This window comes from Anas platyrhynchos, chromosome 32 (assembly GCF_047663525.1).
Source record: "Anas platyrhynchos isolate ZD024472 breed Pekin duck chromosome 32, IASCAAS_PekinDuck_T2T, whole genome shotgun sequence".
Classification (NCBI taxonomy): domain Eukaryota; kingdom Metazoa; phylum Chordata; class Aves; order Anseriformes; family Anatidae; genus Anas; species Anas platyrhynchos.
The window spans coordinates 5,669,720-5,696,229 of NC_092619.1; the positions used below are offsets into that span (position 1 = coordinate 5,669,720).

At 48.4% G+C, this 26,510-nt stretch overlaps 2 protein-coding genes across 4 annotated transcripts; both read right to left on the reverse strand.

The window, feature by feature from the left end:
* Positions 1-1,159: 1,159 nt before the first annotated feature.
* LOC140000488 (maestro heat-like repeat-containing protein family member 7) lies at positions 1,160-9,020 on the reverse strand. Its single transcript, XM_072030379.1, has 19 exons — positions 8,571-9,020; positions 7,893-7,963; positions 7,622-7,750; positions 7,401-7,480; positions 7,118-7,241; positions 6,747-6,836; positions 6,554-6,658; positions 6,155-6,332; positions 5,322-5,428; positions 4,944-5,093; positions 4,568-4,722; positions 4,068-4,206; positions 3,656-3,793; positions 3,301-3,477; positions 2,790-2,945; positions 2,347-2,448; positions 2,035-2,137; positions 1,781-1,840; positions 1,160-1,371 (listed from the first exon to the last, which is right to left on the reverse strand). Exons 1-19 carry the CDS (start codon positions 8,983-8,985, stop codon positions 1,244-1,246), a joined length of 2,607 nt encoding a protein of 868 aa, XP_071886480.1. The 5' UTR covers positions 8,986-9,020; the 3' UTR covers positions 1,160-1,243.
* Positions 9,021-12,359: 3,339 nt separating this feature from the next.
* Positions 12,360-26,342, reverse strand: LOC140000405 (ATPase family AAA domain-containing protein 2-like). 3 transcript variants are annotated; one of them, XM_072030287.1, is made up of 14 exons: positions 26,241-26,342; positions 25,748-25,907; positions 24,065-24,379; positions 23,628-23,754; positions 22,493-22,676; positions 21,334-21,519; positions 19,992-20,121; positions 19,644-19,840; positions 18,339-18,498; positions 17,869-17,982; positions 17,623-17,772; positions 16,306-16,554; positions 15,490-15,623; positions 12,360-14,087 (listed from the first exon to the last, which is right to left on the reverse strand). In XM_072030287.1, exons 3-14 carry the CDS (start codon positions 24,234-24,236, stop codon positions 13,668-13,670), a joined length of 2,223 nt encoding a protein of 740 aa, XP_071886388.1. In that variant the 5' UTR covers positions 24,237-24,379; positions 25,748-25,907; positions 26,241-26,342; the 3' UTR covers positions 12,360-13,667. The 3 variants fall into 3 exon arrangements, with proteins under 3 accessions (XP_071886388.1, XP_071886387.1, XP_071886389.1); XM_072030286.1 differs by having other exon boundaries at positions 24,065-24,897; XM_072030288.1 differs by having other exon boundaries at positions 12,362-12,542; positions 13,959-14,087; positions 24,065-25,907; positions 26,241-26,340.
* Between the last annotated feature and the right edge of the window lie 168 nt (positions 26,343-26,510).

Genomic DNA, 26,510 nt, shown 5'->3' on the forward strand with positions numbered 1-26,510 from the left:
ATGCCTAGAGACCCCCCTGCTCCCTCCCAGTGTCCCCCAGTTCTGCCCAGAGGTCACCAGTACCCTCCCAGTAACCCCCAGTGCTGGCCCCCGTGCCCCAGTGTGCTCACAGTTCCTCCCAGTGCTCCCCAGAGTCCCCAGTGTACGCATCTAGTGCATCCCAGTACCCTCCCAGCATCCCCAAGTGATGCCCAGAGCATACCAATTCCTTCCCAGTGCCTCCCAGCACTGCCTGGAGACCACCCAGTACCCTCCCAGTGCTCCCCTGAGCCACCAGTACCCACCTAGAAGTAGCTAGAGCCCCCAGTACTCTCCCAGTGCCCCCCAGTACTGCACAGAGCCCCTCAATAACACCCCAGTGCCCCACATTGCTGTCTAGAGCCCCTCAGTGTTCTCCCAGTGCCCACCAGTAATGCCTACAGGAGGTCTCTGGGCATTACTGAAGGGCACTGGGAGAGTGCTGGGAAGCTCTGAGCGACACTGGGGGGCGCTGGAAGAGAGCTGAAGATCCGCAGGCATTACTGGGGGGGGGGCACTGGGAGGGTGCTGGTGGGCTCTAAGCAACACTGGGACGCATTGGGAGGGAACTGGGGACACTCAGGACAGCACTAGGGTCACTGGGAGGGAATTGGGGGGGTCTCCAGGCATTACTGGGGCACACTGGAACAGAATTGAGGGGGCTGAAGACAGCACTGGGGGGCACTGGGAGGGTGCTGGGGGGCTCTGAGCAATACTGGGGGGGCACAGGGAGAGTACTGAAGGTCCATAGGCATTACTCGGGGGCACTGGGAGGGTGCTGGGGCGCTCTGGGCAATACTGGGGGGGCACTGGGAGAGTGCCGAAGGTCCATAGGCATTACTGGGGGGCACTGGGAGGGTGCTGGGGAGCTCTGGGCAACACTGGGGGGCACTGGGAGGGTGCTGGGGCCTCTAAGCAATATTGGGAGGCACTGGGTGGGTTAACCACTTGCTAGACACCTCTAGATACAGGCACAGCCAGGGATTTGGAAGCTTTTAGAGGGTTCCAGGGATTCAGAAATTCTTTGAAGGTTCCAGGATGGGTCAGGAGAAAAGGGACCCATAACAGGAACTTGGAAGATTGGGTCTACTCCTGGAGAGCTGAACGTTAGGCTTGTTACAAATGAAGTCTCAACTCGATCTGAATTTAGTCATACTTATAAAATGGGTAATATTTAAAGATTTATAGTAATATTTACAAAAGGGTTTTGGGGACTGCTGCGGGGCTAACAGCAGCACAGCAGTCGAGATAGCAGTTCTGACATTCTGTAACGCCTTGACGTCAGGATCTTGGTGGTTTGAACTGTCGTGTAACGGACCGTGGGATTCGGGTCGTTACATAAAGGCTGGAGGGCTGCAAAAGAAAGAAGAGCAGAGATGAAAACCCACTCCTTGCAGAGATCCCCAGGCATCCCCTGCAGACCATGCCAGCCCCACTCGACTCTTCCCCAGGCCAGGAAGAGGCAGTTTCATCTCCCTCTTCGTCCAGGTTGCGTGCTCTACAACAGGCTCCCACCTTCTGTCAGCCTTACTGCCCTTTCCCCTGACTCTTCCTCAGGGACACTCAACCCTTTCAGCGGCACTGCCCAGCTCCAGGCTGGGAGGCCATTCCCTGACACCACGGGCTACCCAGTCTCCTCTCCCTCGTTCCTATGGCTGCATTGCTCCTCCGCCCCGAAGCATTTCCCTGGAGCAGGGCAAGGCACGGGGGCCTCTGCCGCTGTCCCCCCAGCCCTAGCACACCCCCCACTGCCCTCACTCACCGCTGAGGATTTCATCCAGCTTCTCCTCGCTCTGGTCCTTGCAGTAGCGTGCAGCAAGACCTAGACACAGAGAATCTTATCAGAGCCCCGCTCCCCAGCACGCTCCCAGCAGTGCAGCCCCTGGCCTGGCCAGCCAGGCTGTGCCCCCTCCTGCACCCTGGAGCAAGGGCCCAGTCGGGGGGCTCTGGGGGCAACAGGGCTGTGCCTGGGGCTGCCAAAGGCTGCCCCAAGAGGGACTCAGGGGCTGGGCTCACCAATGAATCTGACGGCCTCAAGTCGCAAGTTGGTCTGAGTGGCCTGCAGGTAGGGCTGGCTCTGCTGCAGGTATTCTTCTACTCTGCCTCTGTCCTGCTGCAGCTGGAGAGAGAGAGAACGCAGGGTCACGGGGCTTGCACACCCTCTCCAGGGTCTCCTCCAGCATCCTGGGGGCAGGGAGGGCAGAGGGGCCTGCAGAACAGCCCCCTGGGGCTCTGTGCTGGCAGGAAGGGAGCGAGGATGCGGCTGCAGGCAGCGGGCTCTGGCCGGGCACGTTTGCCCAGCTGGGGCAAACCAAGATGGGTCCTTACCAAGCACTCCCTGATGTTCCACGTCTGTTCTGTCTTGGCCAAGCGCTTGAGCTCTTTGCGTCGCAGAAACTTTGCAGCCACGGCGAGAGCTTCCCCAGAGGCCTGCGGAGCAGCAGAGGTTGGGAGGTAGCAGCACAGCCTTGGGAAGGAGACCCTCTGTCCCCTCCTCTTGGCAGGGCTGCGAGCCTTTCCCAGCGTGTTATGGGAGGCTGTGGTGGGGAGCAGCGTGCACTGGGTTCAGTGGCCAAGGCAAGGCCACGGGACAGCCACCATCGGAGGCAGCTCACAATGAGAGAGATCCCAGAGATCACAGCCAGACATCAGAGGCTGGACTCGATGATCTTGAGGTCTCTTCCAACCTAGAAATTCTGTGATCCCCCAGAGCAACCCTGTGGCATCAGCACACCCTTGCCCACCTAACTGCTCAGCTCTGAGATCTGTACCTTTGCTACGCTCTCACTCTGGTCTCTCATGTGAAAGTAGAGTGGGAGAAGGCTCCTGTGCACTGTCCTCTTAATTTCCTTCTTCCTTTGCCGCAGCACAGCCTTCACCACAGCTTGGAAGAGGCAGATGGAGTGCTCCCGCACCTGGCTGGACTCCTGGCAGGGAGGAGGACAGGAGGAATTTCAGCATCAGCTTGACTGATGTGAAGGGATCTCCAAGCACTGTGAGATGCTTCAGCTCTGGATCCTTCCCAAAGGAGCTGCTCAGGGGCAGCTGCAAGGCCTGGTGCCCGTGAAGGGCAACGCAATCGGTTGCCATCGCAGGCTGCCCGCCAGCCACCCACTTTCGCCACCAGCCGCACCAGCCATGCCCAAGTAGAGCTCCCCAGCGCCTGGGCTGACGAGGAGACTGGGAAGGCCCTGCCTGAGTGCTGCCCACAGGGCCGGGTTGAAGGGCAGCCCTCGTTACAGGGGGCCCAGCTGAGGGCTCGGGCTCCCGCAGCACACTTACGTGGTCAAAGAGTGGCAGGAGCTTCTCAGCCAGCTGCAGAGCCGGGCCACTGGCCTTCCACCTCTCCACATGAGCCATCACGTTTCTCAGCACAGGCAGGGCCTTCATCAGCATGTCTGTGTTGGTGTCCTGCAGAGCCTCCACAATGTCTGGCAGCAAGACCTGAATTTTCCTTGCCTGTAGGAAAGACACCATTTCCCTTCCGTGAGGCAGTGAGAGACCACCCTGGGCAAAGGGCTCTGGTTCCTGAGCACCAGCCTCCTGCCTTGCTTCCTGGCAGCGGGGAGGGACGGGAGGGCAGAAGAGCAAAGCCCCAGGCTGCCAACATGGCTTTGCATGACGATGGCCCGCTCACCTTCTCAGGGCTCTCTGACACGGTGCAGAGCCCTTTCAGAACCAAAAAGCGCATCTCTGGGCTTGGGTGCTTCAGGTAGCTCTGGAGGTGCACTGGGTTACCAAAGTCCTCCTCAGAAATGTGATTCTGGGCCAGCATCTGCAAGAAAGAGCAGTGAGAGCCTGGCAGGGCCTGCAGGGCTCCCTGCAGCTTCTTCTTCTCCCACCTTTGGGCAGGGATGGGGCAGCGCCAGCTGGCACCAAAGAGGCACCAGGCGCGGGGAGCTACGGGGGCTTGCCGGCCCCAGGGACCATGTGTCCGTACGTCCTGCGGGAGCTGGCAGTTTGGGGGTAGACGGGCACAGGGCTGTGCCTGTGTGCCTGAAGGGGCACACGTAGCCCTGCTGGGAGCAAGGTTTCATCTGGGAACTCACAGCCAAGCGACAGATGCAGGTGTCTTCGGTGACTGCGGTGCACCAGTTGCACAGCGGCAAGTCTTCCATCATGATGTTTAAAACCTTCTCCAAGGTCTGCGGCATGGCCAGGATCACCTCCCACATGCCCAGGTCAGTGCTGCAAGCCCAGAATACTCTGTCAGTGAGGCTGCCTCAGCCGCAGGGCCACAAACTGGGCCAGCCCCAGAGGACCCAGGCTGTCCTGCAGCCCCTGTGACTTGGGGAGCACTGAGGGCCCAGCCTGGGCAGGCAGGAGGGGGCTGAGCTGGTGTTCCCTGGGGGCAGGGGGACTCTGGGCTGCCTTGGACAGCTGGGCTGCTGCAGCCCTGGCTGGCCCAGTAGGGCTGGAACACATTGGTGGGAAGGAGGGCTGTGCTCCTTGGGGATGTCCTGCCCTTTGCCATTGGTGTGGCAAGCAGAGAGTCTCCAGGTGCATCTCCCGACGCGGAACAAGCCCTCAAGGATGTTAAGGCCAGGACCTGCCACGTGGCCGAGAGAACTGCAGCAGGTTCTTGACTTCACTCCTGGGCATCACGTTGGTCAGCTGGAGAAGCAGGGAGTCCAGGCACTGCCACGCCGATGCTGTGTGGATGCTGCCCAGGTTTTTCCTGATGCACTCCATGATCGTTGGCACCTTGGGGGACAAAGTGGGAATGGTGTTGCCAGCAGACCGCAGCCATTGCCACAGCTGCCACTCAAACTTTGGCCCCTTCCATTGCTCTCTGCTGGCTTCAGGTGGCTTCTGGAGCCCAAGAGACCCCGATGTGCGAGGGAGGCGGGGAGGGAGGCAGGGAAGGAGAGAGGAACAACGCCTGGAAGAGCTCAAGGGCAGGGCCATGGCCACAGGCCACTTACATCTGTCAGCCAGTAGCCAGCGTCCTCCAAGGCTGCGTCCAGCACGCTGAAGGCCCCCTGCTTGTCATGGATGCTGGAGTCTTGTAAAGCTTCAAGGGCTGTGAGGATGATGTCCAGCCTCTCAGCAGGGAAGAGATGTCCTCCAAACCCCTGTGGGAAGAAGGAGGAGGGAAGACATGCCTCACTGAGTGTCCCAAGGGTGCTGCTTAGCTGAGCAGCAAGGGCAGCTCTGGAGAGAGGGCCCTCGGGGAACAAGAGGAACCCTCTCACCAGGGCGAGTGAGGCCGTGCCAGCCCCACCGGTTCTGGACCCCTTTGCCTACACGAGATGCCTGCTGATGCTGCGGACAAGATCCCCAGCAAGGCCAGAGCTCATTACCTTGGCAATTTCACAGGGAGTTGATGTTATAGAAAATAGAAATGTTGTATCCTCCAAACTCTGGTGTCTCTTTGCATACTTTTCCATGTCCTCTCTCAATATGCATTCTAAACAGGGGGCAACACCAAAGAGTCAGTAGGGAAGAGCATCTTTGCCAACAAGCTTGCCAAATATTGAAAAGCACTTTCACTAGGAATGGTTGAGGAGGGAGGCTCAGACCCATGGCGAGGAGAGTGATGGGCAGGGATGTAAAGCACAAGGTGAGGAGTGCTGGGAGCAAGAGGGACCTCAGGGATGATGCAGAAGGAGGAGAAGCAATGGCGTTGGGTGCTGTGGGGGTAGCAGCGTGTCACAGACCCCCTTCTGCTCGGGGTCAGGACGTGCAGGAAGCCCCCTGACACCTGCCTTTAAGACGGCAGGGAGCAAACAGTCAGGGAGCATTCTGGAGGGCGTCACCATCCCTGGTGATGCACGGCTGGCTCTGCTGTTCACTCCTCAGGGAAGATGTGGTTTGGGAAGTGCTCATCGATTGATGGCTTAGACTGGGGGAGACCACAAAATAGTGTGGTAGGTGATCTGGGGAGGGTTGGGAAGGACAGCAGCAGAGAACTGCTCCTGGACATCAGGTGAGTGTCTAGCTTCTGCGGAAAACGATAGCCAGAATGCTGCGGGAAGCTGCTGTGAGGAGCAGAGGAGGTCAGGGAACCTGGCAGAATTCTGTGGGCAGCCTCCACCAAGCACAAAAACAATCCTTCACAATACTCGGGGAGAACAGGTAGACAAACCAGCAGATGTCTGTGTGCAGATGGACATTGCCCACCACACCTTCTTACCTCTTCCTTCTGTGACGACTGTGTACATGTGAAAAAGACTTTTCAAAGCTGCGTGTCCCATGGAATCATCGCCACTGCTGAAAAGCAAGAGGTGGCCCAGCAGCTTGCCCAGGATGGGGATGCACAGGTTGAAATCTTTGGGCTCATCTTCGCTATAGATTTCAAAGTTCTCTAAGATCTGTATGAAAAAGGGAGGAGAGACAAAGGGCTTAGTGGAGGCAGAGCCAGCCCCTGAGATAGCAGGGCCTGGGGAGGGAAGAGCAGGGGTGAAGGAGGGACAAAGACCCTCGATTCACAGTGCTGAGGCCCTCACGTACATCGAGGCTTGCCTCACAGGCACCCTTGCATGGCAGGATGCTCTGGGATGCAGGAAAGGGTGGAGGGTTCCGTGTGCCTTACCTTGGTCACCAAATACCAGCGGATGAAAGTAATCAGCCTCTCAATCCTCCTCACAGCTCTCTCGCGCACAGTTGAGTTTTTGGAGCCAGCAAAGTCCAGCATCACCTGCGAGGAGAGAAGTTGCTGGGGGTTGACAGTGGTCTGCAAATGTGACCTGAGAGGATTCTTTGGAAATTCTTTGCAAATGCCAAACCTTCAACATATTCTGCATCTCTGTGTTGAAACTGGTGATGGGACAGCTGAGTACGAAGCCCTCCAGCATGGTGTCCAAGGCATCCATAGTCTGCAGGGAGGACAGAAGAGCATCGAATTATTTCTGTGGCCCTCCTCACCCTCAGGAGCTGGCTCTGAGCCCCTCTGGAGTTCAGGGGTGGCTTTGGGGCTAAAAAGCCGCTGCGTGCAGACATCCTACAGCACGGGATCATGCCCGGGAAGGGGAAAGGGTGAGGCTGGGAAAGCAAATCTGGGCCCCGGCCCTGCACTGGTCTCTGGTTGTGTCAGCACGGGGAAGCAAGGCAGCAGCTCAGCAGGACTGGGGGTGCCGGTACCTCACCCAGCACATACCTTGGCGTAGAGCGCTCTTTCTGTCTCTGGCATGTCCGACTCCGGAGGCAGAAAGAAGACGCTCTTGCAGCACACGTTCAGGAGACTCTCCCTTTTGCCATGCAGTGCTGTTGGTACGGTGTTGCTGAAGGAGAGAGAGAGAGGAGCCTGTTGGATGCAGTGCCTCGAGGCTTATGAAGGAGGACACGGACCTCCCTTGGCCAGGCATCCCTGGGAGGGACGGGCAGCCTCCCTGCCAGCTTCAGGGCCACCAGGACATTGCCACCAGGGGCTGGGCACGCACCTGAGGAGGGCGACAGTCTCCATGGCGATCTGCCAGAATTCTGTGCGCAAGCTGTCCACGGGCTCCTTTTCCATCAGCGCCTGCAGAGCACAAGCAGGATGAGACCTTGGAGCCGCCGGCACCCAGCAGCAGCAGAGCCAGCGCTGCCCCAGCCCTCGCCTCCCAGGGGGCTGGTGCCGGGGGGCCTTGCCCCTTCCCCAACCCGCTGCACATCCTCTCACCATGATGTGCTCCACCAGCTTATGTTTGCTGCAGAAGCCATGCAAGTTCATCGGCACACCCTTCTCGGTGACACATCTGCACAGATCGCAGATTTCGATGAGGAAAACTATCTTCTGCTCCTCGTTGCCCTGGCAGCCACAAAGACACCAACAGAGCATTAGGGGGACACCCACGGCCATCAGGACCAAAGCCTTGAGGGGTCTGGGGCTGTGTGGGACCCCTGGAGGGCAGCTCCAGGAGCACTGCTGCGATGCAAGTAGCTGCCATTACCTTTTCTTTCCGTCTGACATATGCCCTGATAGATTGCACAGCCGAGTTTCTGCGCAGTTTCCATATATTACCTGGAAAGGACGAAAGCAAAGAGTGCTGCAGAGAGGGGCTGAATGCAGGGGTGAGGAGAGGAAGGGCCCCAGCCCCAGAAGGACGTGGGGAGGCCGCGGGAATGCCCAGAGGCTGCAGCAGCTCCGCTGGGAAGAGAGGCTGAGGGAGCTGGGCTTGTGGAGCCTGGAGAAGGCTGCGGGGGGACCTCGCTGCAGCCTCCCCGTGCCCAAAGGGGCTTCCAGGAAAGCTGGAGGGGGATCTTCATCATGGACTGCAGTGACAGGACAAGGGGTGACAGCTTTAACCTCAAAGAGGGCAGGTTTCTTTTGGCCAGGCAGGGATTTCTCTCCTTCACGCCCAGGGCAGTGAGGCCTTGGCGCAGGCTGCGGTGCCCCCTCCCTGGCACTGCCCACGGCCAGGCTGGGTGGGCTTTGGGCAGCATGGGCTGGGGGGAAGCATTGTGATCGCCGAGGTCCCCCCCAGCCCAGAGCGTCCTGGGATTCTGTGGTGCTGCGGAGGAAGCTCAGTCCCGTCAGCCCAAGCGCCACTTTACCCAGGAAAGGAGTCCTGGAGTCAAGCTGCGGTCTCTGTGTCCCCAACCCTCCCCACCCCATCCCTAAGACTCACTGGAATCCAGCAGCTGCGACTTCTTCTTGCTATCCTGTGTCGAACCGCTGTCCTCAACCACTAAGCTGTCCTCTACCGGTCTCCTGTCCTGTGCCGGGCTGCTGCCCACTTCCTGAGAAATGGCCTCTGCCAGGCTGCTGTCCTCTACCGGCAAAATGGCCTTGACTGGGGTTTTGTCCTCTGCCAGCAAGCTGTCCTCTGCTGGCTGGTTGCTGCCCCTAGAAGACCAGGTCTCCTGCCAGGCCAGCCTGGGCTGCCTGGGGGGCATGCCTCCCTCCTCATCCCATTCAGAAGCAGCCTCTGAAGTGGGAGAGCTCGCAAGGTTAAAAGGGCGGCTCGTCTGGGTGGGTGGTTGCGGCATTGTGGGACTTGGACTGCGCTCAGGGTCTCCTTGAGGCTCCTGTGCTCCTTCCATATCCGTCGCTGCCGTGCACCGACACTGAGGGTCCGAGCCACGGCTGCGCTCTTATAAGGCGGAGCCCTGGCGTGTCACCAAGTGACGTCACAATGGGTGCCACTGTGGCACGTGCCTGGGCTGGGTGGGCACCCATTGTGACGTCACTTCGTGACACCCCAGGGCTCCACCTTATAAGAGCACAGCCATGGCTCGGACGCTCAGTGTTGGTGCACGGCAGTGACGGACAGGGCAGGAGCACAGGGCCTTCGAGGAGTCCCCGAGCATAGCCCACGTCCCACAATGCCGCAACCGCCCGCCCAGAGGAGCCGCTATTTTCTCTTTGAGAAGTCTTCCACTCCAGAGGATCCTTCTGAATGGGATGAGGAGGAAGGCATGCCCCCCAGGCAGCTGCTGGGGAGCGGGCCTCTGATAAGATTCTCTGTGTCTAGGTCTTGCTGCACGCTACTGCAAGGACCAGAGCGAGGAGAAGCTGGATGAAATCCTCAGCGGTGAGTGAGGGCAGTGGGGGGTGTGCTAGGGCTGGGGGGACAGCGGCAGAGGCCCCCGTGCCTTGCCCTGCTCCAGGGAAATGCTTCAGGGCGGAGGAGCAATGCAACCATAGGAACGAGGGAGAGGAGACTGGGTAGCCCGTGGTGTCAGGGAATGGCCTCCCAGCCTGGAGCTGGGCAGTGCCGCTGAAAGGGTTGAGTGTCCCTGAGGAAGAGTCAGGGGAAAGGGCAGTAAGGCTGACAGAAGGTGGGAGCCTGTTGTAGAGCACGCAACCTGGACGAAGAGGGAGATGAGACAGCCTACAAGCAGCTAGGAGCAGGGTCACGATTGCTAGCCCTTGCTCTCATGGGGAAGCACAATAGCGAGAGGAAAGAGTCCAGGAGATTCCTGGAGTGTGTGAATCCTCCCAAGGGATGGAGGCAGGTGGTGAGGGAACCAGCTTGTGAAGGTGCCCCACTTGACCTGTGGTGCGCAGGTGGGGAAGGACTGGGGGCTGCATTTGGGACATTGCTGAGCAGCAGCTTTCAACGGATTCCTTTGTCCCTCCTGCTCCTCCTGGCCTGGGGAAGAGTCGAGTGGGGCTGGCATGCTCTGCAGGGGATGCCTGGGGATCTCTGCAAGGAGTGGGTTTTCATCTCTGCTCTTCTTTCTTTTGCAGCCCTCCAGCCTTCAGAGAACGACCCGGAACCCATGGTCCGTTCCCTGGCAGTTCAAACCACCCTGATCCTGACTTCAAGGCATAACGCAATGTCAGGACGGAGATTTCCACTGCTGTGGTGCTGCTAGCCCCGCAGCAGTCCTCAAAAGAGCAATATATATTTTAATAGAACTAGGTTGTTGTCTCGTTATTCCAGCAGCTCCTTCAAAGTGACTCGGTGCCATGACGCTGAGCTAACTTGGAGGCCACCAAGGACGTCTTTTCCCTGGGCCCGGTGACTGCATGGTGCCTACTCAACCAGTGAAAGAGTCACAGAACCCTTGCGCTTGGAAAAGGGCCTTCAGCTCAAGTCCAAGCGTCAGCTAACACCACCAGGCCCACCACAAAACCACGGCCCTTAGCGCCAAGTCCACGCATTTCTTTAATAGCTCCAGGCCTGGGGACTCCACCAGTGCCCTGGGCAGCCGGTTCCACCCTTTCCATGAAGAAACTCTTCCTGACATCCCATCCTGTGAGTCCACCTGTGGTAGGTGCGCCCAGGTAGAAGAACTGCTCAGCCTCCTGGCAGAGCTTTGGGAGGAGGTGGGCAGGCTGAGGAGCACCAGGGAGTCGGAGAAGGTTGAACTGTACTCTGCCAGCCCTGGGACAGATGCGTCAGGCAGACACAGCAGAGGAAATGGAGGATCCCCTACCCTCTGGCCATCAGGCAGAAGGAGTGCATCTCAGTGACGAAGGGATGGAAGTTTAGATCTGCTCGGAGCAGCAGGCGAACCCTTCCTTGCCTACCTCACCTTCCTTTCAGGTGCCCTGAAACAACAGACTCTGGAACTAATGGACACACAAATGATGATGTGCATGAAGGTCCATCCAGGTTGGAGGGGTTTTCTAGGGCAAGTCAGCCTTCCCCAGTATCACGACCACCTCCATCAAGAAAAAGAGAAGGGTTACTGTCATAAGTGACTCCCTTCTGAGCAGAACAGAGGGCCGCATACGCCAACCTGACCCAACCCATGGAGAAGTCTGCTGCCTCCCAGGAGATCAGGGTAAAAGATGTTTCTAGAAAGCTCACTTTCCCTGTAAGGACCTCTGAGCATCATCCATTATTGTTCTGTCCCCGGGTTTTTCGGGGCCCGGTGGCAGTGCCGTCCCCTCTGTGTCCCCCTTGGCGCAAGTGACACCTCGGTGCTGGCCGGGCTGTGTGGCTGCCAGGTGGGAGTCACCTGGGGGGGGGGGGGGAGGGGCTCGGGAGGGAGATTGGGTCGGGGCCAGGCTCCGAGGGGCGTGGGGGGGCCGAGGGGGTGGCGTCCGGGAGTGCTCTGAGGGGTCTGGGGGTGCTCACAGGGCTCCTGAGGGGCCGGGAGGGGGCGAGGGGGGGTCTGGGGGTGCTCAGGGGTCTCCTGAGGGGTGGGGGGGTAATGGGGGGAGCCCTGAGGCGGTCTCCGGGGGCTTGGACAGGGTCTGGGGGTGCTCGGAGGGATCTGGGGTCGCTCAGAGGGCTCCTGAGGAACAGGGGGGGTAACGGGGGGAGCCCTGAGGGGGGGCTGTGGGGGTTTAGGGGGCTCCTGAGGTGCTCAGAGGGCTCCAGGGGTGCTGGGAGGGGTCTGGAGATGCTCAGGGGTCTCCTGAGGGGCTGGCGGGTAACGGTGGGAGCCCTGAGGAGGGCTACGGGGGCGCTTAGGGGGCTCTGGGGATGCTCGGAGGGGTTTGGGGGTACTCAGAGGGCTTCAGGGGTGGTCAAAGGGCTCCCAAGGGATGTGGGGGTGCAGGGGAGAGCCCTAAGGAGGGCTCTGGGGGGGCTCAGAGGGGTCTGGGGGTGCTCAGGGACCCCGTGCTACAGACCCATATCTGGAGCAGTTCTGGAAGAGCTGCTGCCTGTGGGAAGTCCACGCCGGATCAGTTCAGCAAGGACTGCATCCCGTGGGTGGGACCCCACAGCACAGGGGACGAGAGTGACCAAGGAGTGGCAGAGAAGAAGCACTGTAGACTGACCATAACCCCCGTTCCCCTGTTCCCCTGCGCCGCTCGGCGGGAGGAGGTGGAAGAGGGTGGATAGGGGGGAAGGTGCTTTTGGTTTCTTTCCTTTGTTTCTCACTTCTCTATTATCCTATATATATATATATAGATATATATATATATATATATGATAATAAATAGATAGCTACATATATAGAACAGAAATATGAAATAAAAGTACTTAAATATGTTTAAGAAAGATCAAATAAACAAATTTATTTAAAATATCTTAAAAGACCTATATATGAAATTTTATATACCTATATGAGATACTATTTACTAAGTTGTTTACAAATAACCGAACAGTGTGCAACAAAAGACTATGGAGAGTAAAAATTAAGTATGTTGAAGACTACTTGTCGGACCAGAAGGCTGAGATTTCTTTCTTAATTTCCTAGTAAGAAAAAAAAAGACAAAATAGCAGTCAGCACAAATGAAAGCTTAAGAACACTTTCTATTACTATAAAAATAAATAATTTGTAATACATGGTTAGTAATAGTTAGCAAACAGTGTGCTACCACCATCACAACGGCCTATTACCCCTTCTAGCTTCAGAGGCATCCTTATACATCCAAAATAGAGAGGAGGATATCAACTATATGGATCTCTCTCAGCAGTGGTTTCACAACAATTAGAAAGAAGAAACAGTTCCTGAGAAGCCACAACAAGCTCAAGTTAATTTCTGGACTTTGAATAATTACTCCTTAAGTTCTCTCTCTCTCCATACAGTAGAGCACGCTCCTGACTAACTTGTACAGTGCACTCTGAATAGGAGAGATTTGTTTGCCTATGCTAAAGGAAGAAATAGAAAACCAAGAAGGCTACTTAACTTTTAATACTTAAATTAAATGTTAAGTTACAAAAGTTCACAGGCCATGAGATTAGAAATAAACCCCTTCTCGAGCTAAAAGATCTCATTTTTTTTTTCAGGAGCGGCCTCCCTGAATCTAAATAATCCTCTCACAGGCAGAACAGAGTGTCCGTTCTAACTCTTTATCAGATGTGGAAAAAGAGATTGAGATGACCAGTGCCTAAAAAAAAGAGGCACTCTCTTTTTAAGGCAGACTGATCGGCACAACACATTTTATCTGTTCTCAAGCACAAGCAACTCTAAGATAAATGGGTTCAAGGATCTTCAATGTGAAGAGTGAATATCCAGCGTATACTGGGAACACCTGACTTGGACCATGGACGCCTCACGCAGATTTTGGAGGAGTTCGGACAACTCAGAAATCATCTTTTACAGGAAGAGACCAGAGAATTTGACTCAGTGTAGAACTGGCACAGGCAGAAATCTCCCCAATTACAGATGCTCAAGCGCATTAGTTAAAAAGAGATTAGAGTGTGACTAGAGAGAAGTCTCAAACTCTTGTTATATACTTAAATTTCTCTCCAGGGATGAACGACTGCTATCACCGTGTATGACTGGCTGTAGAGGGAGAGAGAGCGAGTGAAAGACTTAGAAAAGCACCTTCCCTTCGTAGTCCTCCCACTCCCAAAATGGTTCTTCAAGGAAAACTACTGACAGACTAAAGTTAACTGCTTTGAAAGGGCTGTGTGGGTGGACCCGTTGTCTTCAAGTTCAAGCTTTTTCCTGCAGAAACTGCCAACAATTATGCCAAATATAACAATGGTTTTGCAAGATGGATAAACGTCTTCCAGACTGAAAGGGAGAAGTCGTACTGTTGTTGTTGTCTGTGCACAGACACCTAAGCAGTAAAGAGCAATGCTAAACAACCACGATATCCCAGAACACACAAATACTGTGTAACAGTGACAGAAAGTGCTAGAATTCAAAACAAAAGTTACCTCCACCAAATCGGTTTTGTCGTAGTCTTCTCTATGGTTGTAAATACACTGATTAATGACGCCATATACTTTTTCCAGGTGATAAATGTCAAATCCCTTCGTTATCTCAGTGACAAAGCATAACAGTTTCTGAAGACAACAATGGAGCAAAACAACAACTTTAGAATAGTATAAGATCCTTTGAATACGCTCTATATGTTTTCAGAGGTTGAACAGTAACAATACAAGTGACAGCCTACTTTTTCTTACGCTATTAAATAAAATGTGACACTTCAGAGAACAGATTAAATATCCCATGAGATTTCAGCAGGGAAAATATGAGTTAATTTTTCATATTTCAGAGAAAGGAAAGGCTGAAATTTCGGACAATCTTTTACTACTAATCAATCACATCAACGGTTGCAATTGCAAGTCGACTGCTCCCAAAGCAGCAGGGAATGACACGATCCTCTTTGTAGGACAGCTGCTGCCACAGCGAAGCCACTGTTGCATTTCATTAGAGAAGCGTTGCAGCAGCGCGGGGCACTGTAAAAAGGCTGCAGATCTTGTAGATACAGCTGTGCCAGCTGGAAAAGGAAGCACCCTTAGGTGATTACCTTTACCCACGTGTGCCATGCCTACAACTCTGCTGGCAGAACAGGTTGCTCAAACGCCCAGAGCAAAGGTGGATTAGTTTGCTCAGTCCTACCTTTAAATTCAGGGGTGGGTAAATAGCAAAGTGACTGCTTGTAGCAATCACCTCTCTCTCACACAGTCATTTCTATTACCAAAGATGCAGAGATGATAATCTCTGGCACAGCAACAGTGACAAGCTAGTGGCAGCACCTTCTTCCACTGCCACAGCTGTCCATTACCTGTGTGAGCCTGCAAGCATGTAGCTTTAGGGAGCAGCCATACCAAATGGAAATACTACTGCCCCCTGGAAATAATGCTGCTTATCATCTTATCAGCAAACTCTGCCTCCCTCATGTATATATATATATACACACACACACAATATAAGAACTTCTAATACTGCACTTTCAAGGAATTTCAGAAAAGTAGTCACTTCTCCATGGCTAGCTAGTTTACGTCAACCTGCTAACTTCAGGTTTAAAATCATCACTGCAAGAAATAAGGATCCTTTTCAGGTTCTTAATACATCAAAGCATGAAAAAAAAATCCCCAAATAAAAGCCCTCAAACCCATCATTAAAATTACAAATCATTAAATGATATGCATAATAGTACTAGCAGGTTGTCAATGTGGTATTTTAAAATTCAGCAAGGCCTTTTATCTTAAAAATTAGGCAAAGAATCTATCTCCTAAACTACAGATGACCAGAAGCAAATGGTAGCCTACAGAAATCTACACGAAGTATGGAAACTAAACAGTCACAGTGCATTACAGGCTGAATTATTTCACTATCTATATGTCCTTCCAATTATTGTTTTAATTGGCATTGGTTAACAATGGGCTTAATTTGCAATTTTACATGTCGCAGGAATATGTCCTATTTGAGCATCAAAAAAAAAGCTGAAATTAGACATACTTTGAGCTCATAGCGATCCACGATAACTATGTAGTCTGTCTCTGTAGGAACTTGTACAGGGTTCTCATCACTTATCTGTTGCTGGTCTTCTTCCCAAGAACGTTCAGGAGTCACTGCTTGAAATGCCCAGGAATCTGGAAGGACACAAATTTCTTCAGTCAGGTTTTCTGTTTATCTAGAATACAGTCTCAGTGAAGTATCCTGTACCTGCAAAACAGTCTCTCTCTACAAATACAGAGACAGAATTGTTATCGTCTGCACTGAGAAATACTTGGCTTCTCCCTTCTTTCCAGCTAAAGCCACTGCTCCATAAAAATTAGAAACTAAGACAAAAAAAAGCACACAAAAATACCCACAAACAAACAAAAAGCACTAACGAAAAGGTTAATAGTGGAAAAAAATAGTCATGTTGCCAATTCAGGTTAGGGAACACATCTTAGAATACAACATTAGGGCTTAAGTCTCCTATTCCACATGTTACTCTGGATCCACGCATCTTGAAGTGCTGCTTTTTCACCTAAGCTGCTCGTTATTGGAAAGCACCTCGTACAATAAAAGAGTGTCAGTGACTGCTGGCTTTCAGTTAGGTACCATTAGAAAAAAACAGACTTTAGAATCAAGAAACCAGCACCTACAGAAACGTGGGCTTGGCTTGTACAATTAGAGGAGCAACATCATTACGGAATAAACTGTGTGATGATTTTTGAGAGCTGTAACAGAAAAAATAGAGTGAAATTGAAGGCTAAAGCTAATAAATAGTGCAATCCTCCTCAGCAAGAATAGGGTGCTAAAGGATCTGATGGACTTCTCCCTTACCATTTGAACTTGGATTTTCATTAGTTATAGTTCCCCATCTTGGTGTTGAATATCCACAAAGCTTAGCACTTTCCTTTTCAGTGTTAAGTTTAACTTGACATATGTCAGAAACATGTTTGTCCACAAACTCTTCTTCATCACTATCGTTTTGGTCATCTGTTGGTACTCTGTTCTCTTTATCGAATTGAGAACTCCTCTTTGCTGCAGCACGCGCACAGTTGTTCCTTCTGCGCTTTCTTTCTGACGCACCTACAAAGAGACAGCATAAAAAAAAAATAATCCAAAACATAACCAAAAGAATTCTTTCTTCAAAATCCATTATCTTCATCTTACTCAACTGACAAGGAAAACAAAGGAACTGAGCTACCACTGCCTATATCCCTACATATGCTGAGAAAAGAGTTGAAAGTTAATGGGGTCAGTTTGCTATTAAGATTAAAAACAAGCAAACAAACCACACACACAGCTACGGAATTTCATTCACTAAACAGTCACTTTCAGGATTTTAAATGCTGAGGATTCTTACTTTGGATGGGCAGTATTAATACAACGTGAGGTTATTTGATAAAGTCACTGTCTTACTACATGAACTAATACAGATGAACATCATAAAAGCCTCTGGAAATAAGCTCTCCTTCGAGTCTGGTATCAAGCTGAAGACTTCAAAAGCTGAATACGTGTTTGGAAGAGATTAATTAATGAGACAATTTTAAGGGAATATTCAAAGGAGAAAAAACGTGAAGACTTATACCTCGTACGCTTCCTGATTTGGTAAACCTTTTGTGAAAAAACAAACTTTGTGGTTTTGCCCAACATTCGTAGTATTCATATAGTATTGCAAAAGGATATGGGTGGAGTCCATGGCAAAATTCCCACTCTCACTAGTTAGACTTCCCTCCTTCAACTGGGAATCACAGTATGAGGTAGCTAAGATTTTAGCATTTGGGGAAGGGAGGGGTGGAGTGGGGGTAAAAATGCCATTTTGCATAATTAAAAACTAGTTAAGTATTCAGAAACTGCCATCCACAACATTTTTTACCTCAAGAATTAGCAATTTAGGGGCGGCTAAATGTCAATTGGGCCATCAAAGTTGTTTTTGTTTGTTTGTTTGTTTTTTATATTGTAAACCAACTTTATTTGAACTTTAATTCATCACTATATTGAATGAATGTCCTCTGGATTTCTCTCTCACATTTTGAAGTAAATTTGAAAACAAAATACCTCTGGCATAAAGAGCCAGGCATCAGAGACACCTGTTGCGCCTCAAGAACAGAGAAGGTATGAATGACAAGAGCAGCTGAATAAAATGCAACTTACCATTAGAAATGGGTGTACTGGCATCTACAGGTGCCGCTGTCATCTCCTCATTTTCATTACTCTCTTCATCTGGTTTGTCGTCTTCAGTAGCAGGGTTCTGCTGTGGTGACTTGGAGTCGTCCCATGGAGCACACACTGGAGAGGTGCGACCTTGCAATAAAGAATAGATAACAAAGATCTTTGTCGTGCATTTTCAGTTACAAATGCAGAGACAAGTCTTAAAATCCTTAGCGTTAAAGCACGTACCTCTTTTCTCATGAGATTCTTTAATTTGTTCACAAAGTCGTCCAAACTCTGTATCTATTTCGTTCCTCACCATTGAATATGCAGTGTCTTGCAAAACATAGGCTCTGTGACGATCTGAAATTTTTACAGACTTTAACTGAATGTTGTCTACCAACCAATGAAACTGTTTTGATCACAGAAAAAAATTGCTTTCTTCATAGGTTGGTTCCGAAAGTTTATCTCAGTGAATATTTTCAGCATAACAACATAGAAGTTAATTAAAACAAAAGCACTAGTTCCTTGGGAACACTTATATCACAATTCCATACCCAAGTAGCAAAATGGTAAAATATTTACAATGTGGTAAGAGATGTTCTCTGTGGATGTCCAAAATCATCTAATCCATCTGAAGTCTACTGTCTGAACACAGCATTTATCCATCTATACGTTTGACCGATTTTTTAAACTAGGGCTAAAAAGCACATCCTCACCTGTAGATCTCTGATCCGGGTAGTACTCTAAGGCATTGTTACAGATTAGATCGATGTCCTTCAGATAGTCTCCTGCAGTGAGGTACTGGCGTGAGTCAATTTGAGTCAGAACTGTTGAAAGATCCATCGGCTCTTTAATCCTTGTGGCACAGTCAGGTACCTGCAGATCAAATACAAGCATTCAGAGGTTTTCTTAACCTTGCACACTGTCTACCAAATTATTCTGAAAACTTTAAATAAACGACTTCCTAAAAACTCTGAACATTTGCGATGCATTAGAAGATGCTGAAATTAACCAGTTTGCTTCTCAAAAATGGAAGGGCTCTTTCAACTGGCATTAGAGCTGCTAGGAGAGGACAACAAGAAGTAGGGCGGTCAGAAGCACGTGCATGGTAGAGAAGAAACACTGAGGGTGGGAGATTCATTTCACTTTGCTTCAGAAAATCACAACAGTGAAAGCTGAGTAAGCCATCCGACATTCTCTTTGTTGTCGACATTGAGGAAAAGGTGCATGAATTGCACCTGTGAAGTACCTATTGCAGGCATCTACTTTAGAATGAGATAACTGGGCCCAGAGGTGCTGAGTTCTTCCCTCAGACAGTAAGAGGAGCCTCATGACTAGTTCAGATGAGGACATACGTATCTGTCTAGATTTTTCACAGCTCAAGAACCTAGGAGAAAAGGGGAAGAAAAGCCAGTGGACGCCCACATGAAGAGGACTTTGCTGATCCGCAGGTATATTCAAGTTATATCTGCCTTTGAAACATACGCCCCTAGTTTAGGCTTATCTAATCAATTATGGAGAAAAAGGGATCTAAGCAGCCAATTGGAGGAAAAAGAAAACACACTGCACTTATGGTTGATTCCTATTGAGGAGTTCCAGATGAAACAGAGAACAGGATCTCAAAACTTACTTTTACAAACGGCTGCTCCTATTCCTGTTCCCACAGGTACTGACAGTCCAATAAAGGGCTTTAGACTTCATTAAAGTAGTCCTGTAAATACTGTTTGTAATTATAAGGAAAGATCTCTGTGCTTTTCAGTGCTGTGACATGCCTACATATCAAAGCCTTTTCACGAGCAAACTGTGTTGGCATTTGGACTGGCTTTTTAGAATGAAACCAGGGCTTTCAGCGAATAATCCAATAAGAGACATTTGAGAGTCAGCAGAAGTAAAAGCACTGCCTCTGCTTCTTGCAAAATCCTAATAGTGCAGCCCTAAAAACAAAGTTGAACCTTCCCCAAAACGCTGAGAAATACGAACACTGAGAAGTTACAGACACACACAGATCAGCACTAGGTTACCTTCTGTGGGTCAACGGGCTTTGCAAATTCCCTGAAACGTCTGTCAGTGGCAAGTCTGTGAGTAACGTCCCTCAAGAAAATTCTAAGTTCACGCAAGGTATCCTCCTCTTTCTCCTCCAGCATCCCTACTTCTTCCTCTTGTGGCTTCTGAGGCTCAGCTGGTGGTGCTACAGGCAGGACTTCCAATGTCTGATCAACTTCAATTAATCAGGAAAAATTAGCCAATTTACAGTACTCAAATTGAAGCATATGACAAATTACTGACAGAAAATGACCACCAAAGCAAATCCCAAAGAGCTAGTAACTTCGATAGGAAAGTTTTAGATGTACTCCTTATATCCTCCTCACCTGTTTTCTTTACAGGAGGCTTAGCCACTTGATTTAGAATTAGGTCCTCAAAAAAAGCTGCTCTCTCTGCCCTTCCAGGCAACTCAATATTGCACGCTTCTCCAAATTCCTTATTAAATAATTTTTGGATCTAAAGCAGAAGGAGGAAAGACATTTCAGATTTAAGGCCACAAAAACTCATCTTCTATTCCAAAAAGACGAGTACCTTTTAAAATTAATAATAACCTGAAGAACACAAACTGAAAAAAGTTATCTTCCTGGCCTTAAAAGACTACATTTTCACAGGCTAGCACGGCAAATTCAAATATCACCTTTAAGAATCACCTATAGAATTAAAGCTCGCTGAAGGGATTGTACGCTACACTGATAAAGTAATGGCTTTCACCACATCCAACATCGCTTCCTTTGTATTTACTTGCCTTGCTTCATCCCTTAGTTAGAACCTTTATGGCTATAGAGGGAAGAGAAAGGCTTCAGCAGACAAGTGAGGGCTTTTTGCTGAGTTTTTATTTCTCTACCAAAAGGTGTCTGAAGTAGCTAGTACCTCTACGTCTTCTTCCATTTTCCATTTCTAGTATTAAAAGGTAGGTAAGGAATTTCACTACTTATTTTAGAAGGAATTTAGAACCTGTACAAAACCTCTGTGGGAACTCAAGCACTTTCAAAGCAGTTGATAATAAACACGTCTAGGTAAGACCCGTTCTCTTCCCCCAATAACTGAGACAAAATAATCAGAACGAGAACAGCGTGTTCCTGTTTTGGGCACCTTCCCTTAATGTAAACTCTCAGAAGTCAATGAAGTTCTGCATGTACTTTTACTACAGTTTATTTAGGAATACAACTAGAATTCCATTCCAAAGTTACTTGAGCAGAAATTGGAACTCAGCTTTCCAGCTTGGAAAGCTTTGGCCTATATGAAGAAACAAACTGATTTTTTTTTTTTAATCAAAGTGTTTCAATTCTCTACTAAATTGCATTATTAGCAGTTTACCCAACATAGCATGGAATGGCAGACTGTCAGAAGAAATCTCTTCAGTAAAGACATCCTCTTGTCATTTCAAGCACTGCATATTCTTGACTGAACCACTTTGTAGCCACCGGAATTATTGTATTAATTTATTATTTGCATGCGTGAGAAGGGGGTGAAAGTCACTTGCTTGACTCAGAAAAAACTTTAAGCAGATGCTTTCACAGTATTCTTTTTCTCTAAGCAAATTTTAAGTGATTTGTTAGGGTGCCTGAGTAATAACAGCAGGCATTTAACAGCACAGCATTTTGATGCTGAAAGCATTCATAAATTACAAGAAACTGAAGAAATAGTAAGAAAAGTATTGAAAAATACCTCTTCTGGGAGCTCTGAGTGACGTACATCAGACGTAGCAAGCAGCAAAACTGGCGAAAATGCTGGAATGTTACGTAGTAGAGTTAGAAAAGTAAGTTTCAAGGCAGGTCCAGCGTTGTCCCACCATAAATGGATATCTGGGACATAAATTATGCTCGGTGCTGTCTTCTGAGCATTTCGGATCAGCTAGTGAAAAGGAAAGCTTGGGTAAGAAAACTAAAACACGGAGAATAACCTGTTAATACATAGCTACATAGCCATCTGACTGCCCCATGAAAGGAAACTATGTGAACAGAGTGGCAAGCATCCTTTCACATAAGGAATTTCTCTGGGCACCCTTTCAGATTATCAGTATTCGGAGAACTCTAGTCAGAAGATGGGAAGGATATATTCAGGCAGTGGCTAGACACCGTAGCTATATGGCCACGGCCACAATCATCGCATAACAAAGAAAGGAAATGTCCCTCTTATGGGACACATCAGTATTCAGTAGTGTAACATGTCTGTCCTTACTTGTATAGCTCTCAAATGTTTCCACTAAAGGTAAAAATATTTTAAGGTAGTGATGCCAAACAATAAAATGGATTTCCTGCCTAAAAGTAAAAACACCAAATCTGTTCATTTTTTCTAGTTAAAACCACATCAGCGTGTTAATGCTTTTATTGCACACACTGCAACAGCACAAGTTGTGTATGTCCGTGTGAAAACAAAATAAACAGAAGCCCCAAACCTTGGTTGCCTTACTAATATAATTTAAAAGAAGGCTACAAAAAGTAGCTGACATGCAGTCTGGTACAGAGCCATCTACTGGGAGCACACAGTCTTAGGAGGCAATGAGAACTACTTTCTGGATCCCAGGGAGATGAGCAACATTTCTTTCCACAAAGAGATGTTCATTAGCAACACCGCCCAGCTTCCTGAGCTGCTAGCAACATCCTCACTGTGAAATTGGGTATGGAAAATGTGGACATGTACAACATCCAGATTGTTTGCGGTGCTGTCTAAAAGAAAAGGGGATTTTCAGACAGAAGCAAACATCCCAGCACATTAAAACAAGGCCACCTCCATTACCAATGAATTTTGCTCACCTTACTTGCAACTCGATTGATCCTCTACGTACAGTCAGTGAATCCGATGAGAATAAAAAGAAAAAAGGTACCTGTCTGCAGATTTCTTCTGGCGGTGCAACGTTTGTAAGCAGAACAGAAAGGTCCAGGGTGTGAACGGGAAACTTCTCCAAAGCGTGCAACACCGCGGGTGCCACGTAAGAAACCTGGCCGTACCCTTCTTTTCCTACTATTAGCAGACGGGGCCAGCATGATGTTGGTTCGCAGAAAGCACTCCTAGAACAAGAGTTAAGAAAACAAGCTTATAAATGAGGTGCTGAATAGACACACAGATGTTCCAAATACTTTTCCTATAGATTTTCTTTTCCCTCCCCAAATAATCCAAATGGCACATTAAATACATGTTCAGTCATTCCAATTGTTTCATCTTCTTCCCTTGTGTTTCCTATTCTTTACTAAACCAAGACTGCAAATTAATATCCCTGCAATCTTGCTTTACTACTAGGAAATAAATTTGCAATGAGCATTTGTTTCCCCACTACAATCAGGCTGTATCTTTGCTGGCTTAAATCAAAGATGCTAGAGACTTAGCCTTGCTCTAGAGGACAGAAAATCTTCTGGACAACACAGCAATAGAAACTGACAAAAATAACTGATCCAGCTGCGACAACATGATCTAACTTAACAACCGTGGGCTTGCATGACTTCCATACTAAAATACCACAAGATTAACACAACTTGGTGGCTTAACAAAGACAGACACCATTCAAATTTTTCTCAAGGTGTTTTAACAAGCCATTTCTCAGTGTTCTTTCTACTACAAAATTCACTACTGGTTTAACAATCCTGGAAAACAGAAGGGCAAAAGGTGGCAACACAAACCCATAAAGTTGGGGTACTTTTAGCTAAAAGGACAGACAGGACATGTATGTGGTCTTGAGTCTTTCAAAGAATGCCATGGATTAAGTCAACGTGTTCTGGTAGTCTACGGATCACTTTGGCTTAGGAAGAGAAGCCTGGGCTTTTCAATTGGGTCATTCAGAGCAACTTCATTACAACTTTAGTCCCTTCACCCTTTCTTCTTGTGAATACCAAGCACCCCTTCTACACACTAACTTGATGTTACCCCTTCGTCTACCACCCCTCACACTTTTAACAGCTGGAACTGTTTACAAAGGCTCATCAGACCTGAGAATTTAAACATAACAGGGATCTGTCTTTCTTTACCTGCTGAAACAGAGGAGTTTTTTCTCTGGTCCGTCAGGCATTCCATCTTTGAATTCATCTCCAGAAACCAAGGATGCATCGTCATCACTGTCGAACATATCATCTTGTAAAATAGGATTTAAATGGTCTGAAAGGCAAAAGAGGTTTGTTAACTTCCCTGAATAGCCTTTGTCTCTTTCTCTTACATTAATACAGCTTCTAAATCAGTGCCAAAACCCTTTCTTCATTTGAGAGCACACACTGAAAGCTATTTCCTAGAGTTCATCCCACCACAGATCTAAGGAGATGGCACAAGGCCCTACAAAGCTGTACCAAGTCCCACTGATGTGTACGTATAAGGTACGCTACTCTTGGTGATTTTTTTCTCCCCCTTAGAATAAAGGAGCTTACGAACAATCTTTAGCAGAATTATAAAGAAGTGGATGCTGTGGTTATACCTTGCTGTCGGTCCTCCTTTAGCACTAGCTGTGCATGCGGGAAGATCTTCTGCACAACTTGTAAAATATTCGCTACTGATCTTTTAAAAAGTGGCTTGAAAATGGGTGATAGTACTTGTCCGGGTGAAGCCTCGATCCTGTTTGATGCCGGAACAACCTTCTTCAGAGCCATGAAAAAGTCCTTTGCTTTTATTTTAATAGAATTAACGTCTAGTTGCAATTTCTCCCTACTTGCATAAATCTGAGGATAGCATCGGCGCAGAGAGCACAGAGCAGCTTCAGTACATAAGGATTTGATATCTGCACCACAGTATCCTTACAAACAAAAATCAAACGTTACATCAGTCAAGGCCCAGGTTTACAACATGCAACATTTAAAGAATTTGTAATGCCAAAACCAAACAGGTTAACAGGGAATTCAAAGTGCTACCGCTCTGCAGGGAAGTTTCATGTTGCTCACTGCCTGATATCCTGCGCTTATGCAGCTGAAGCAGACTCCTCATCAAAAACTATACTCTTGAGGAAGATGCCCCAGAACCATTTAACGTTCTCAGACAACAAGAGGAACGACAACAAAGAGTAAATAGATGAAAGCATCTAACTCTGATCGCTATGAAGGCGTGCCAGCTGCCTCGTTGACTAGTTGTGCAGCAAGGCACAAGAGCTTGGGTACTGCCTGGTACAAGCTAAGGTTCTTTACAACTTGCTCACAAGCAAGAATCCATTTTGGTTTCAGTCTTAACAAGGCATTTCTCAGCTAGTTCATCAAGCAACATGTCCGGTGGCTTAGGGGTCCAGTCACGAGTATGAATCTTGAAAATTTCTTTTCTAGCCTGGAAGCAAAATCATTGCATTTTAGCTTGTCTCAAGTTTTCCTTAAAAATACCAACAAGAAACAAACAAACAAACAAAAAAACCCAAAACAGTCCTCCCTCAAAACCCCTCACCTATTAATACGCTTTTCTTACTTGCTCAACTTTCAAGTATTTTACAGTTATTTAATATACACTCTGCATTGTCAACCAGGAAATTGAATATTTCTTATTTGTTACACTGGACTTTTTTCTAGGAACCTACAGTGAAAGAAAAGGCATTTATAGCTTCAATAACAAGTTTCCAAACTATGAGACCTAAGGACCCAGAGGAAAATACTGCAATGAAAAATTTATCCAGAAACTTTTCTTTGTTGTCCAAAAAAACTTCTCTAAAATTTAACAAGCTTTCATTGTGACAGTCTCATTACTTCATCACATTTGCTTTTCAGGCAGTAGATTCACAGAAAGCACTGCTGGCACAATGTTTCAAATTGCTACAATTACTATAAAGAAGAAAATAATTATGACTCAAACTACTACCACTGATCCGGGGCACAATCAAATGCACACACGTCCCCTATTCATTCAGAAGTGAAGGATTGAGACCAAAAACACAACTTCATGATGAAAGCGCCCAAGTGGACTAAATAATTAAGCAAACAGGTACAACTTTGGGAATGAAAGGTTTGATTATAGAACTAACTACTTGGTGGTATCATCTTGACCATATATATTCAGTACCAGATTTGCCCTCCATGGAACAACGCAGTGTCTCCACATATCACTCTCTTGTTCAAGTTGTCAATTTTTTTTTCCTATAAAGTTGGACTTTGCCATGGTAGCACTAATGTTGAATTTCAGTTCTCACCTCTTTATTTGGCAAGTTGAAGAGGAACTCTCTGTCAAAGCGTCCTGGTCTTCGTAAAGCAGGATCTATAGAATCCAGTCTGTTGGTAGCTCCAATTACCACGATCTCCCCTCTGTTAACTATGCCGTCCAGAAGCGTCAGAAGAGTTGAAACAATGGAACTAATAGAAAAATATAATTTTTACTTACTGGTTCAGTAAATTTTGTCACATTCCACATGACTTTCTTCCATGAGTAGTCAAAAAGGACAAGCTTTAAGGACAAGACTCATTTTAAGACATAAACAATAGGTAAGTTAACACAGACCACATGCTGATATCAGGCTTAGTAAATTGGTTTCAACTATCGTTTAGAAGCACCTGTTTTGGCATTGAGTTACAAGTTTTCAGGATAAATTAACGTGTTCACAGTAAATTAAACAGGTCATCATCCTTTTTTTTTTTTTCATTCCCCAGAGATCAAGCAGATTTTATGTAGGTGCAAAACTGTAATACCTATGAATGTGGTCTTGTTTACTGGAGCGCACAGGAGCGAGACCATCTATCTCGTCAAAGAAAATAATTGAAGGTCGCATCTGATAGGCCTAGCACAAAAACACAGAGTAAAACACCATTATTTAAAGGAAAAATGCACAGAAACATCATGGTTGGAATGTCATCTAAACTAGATTTTTCACTTCAGCCTCTGGGACATCTACCGATAGAGCTACTGGAGTATCTGGCATGTCTAACAGAAGACAGCAGTCTGTGTCAACCCACTGTATC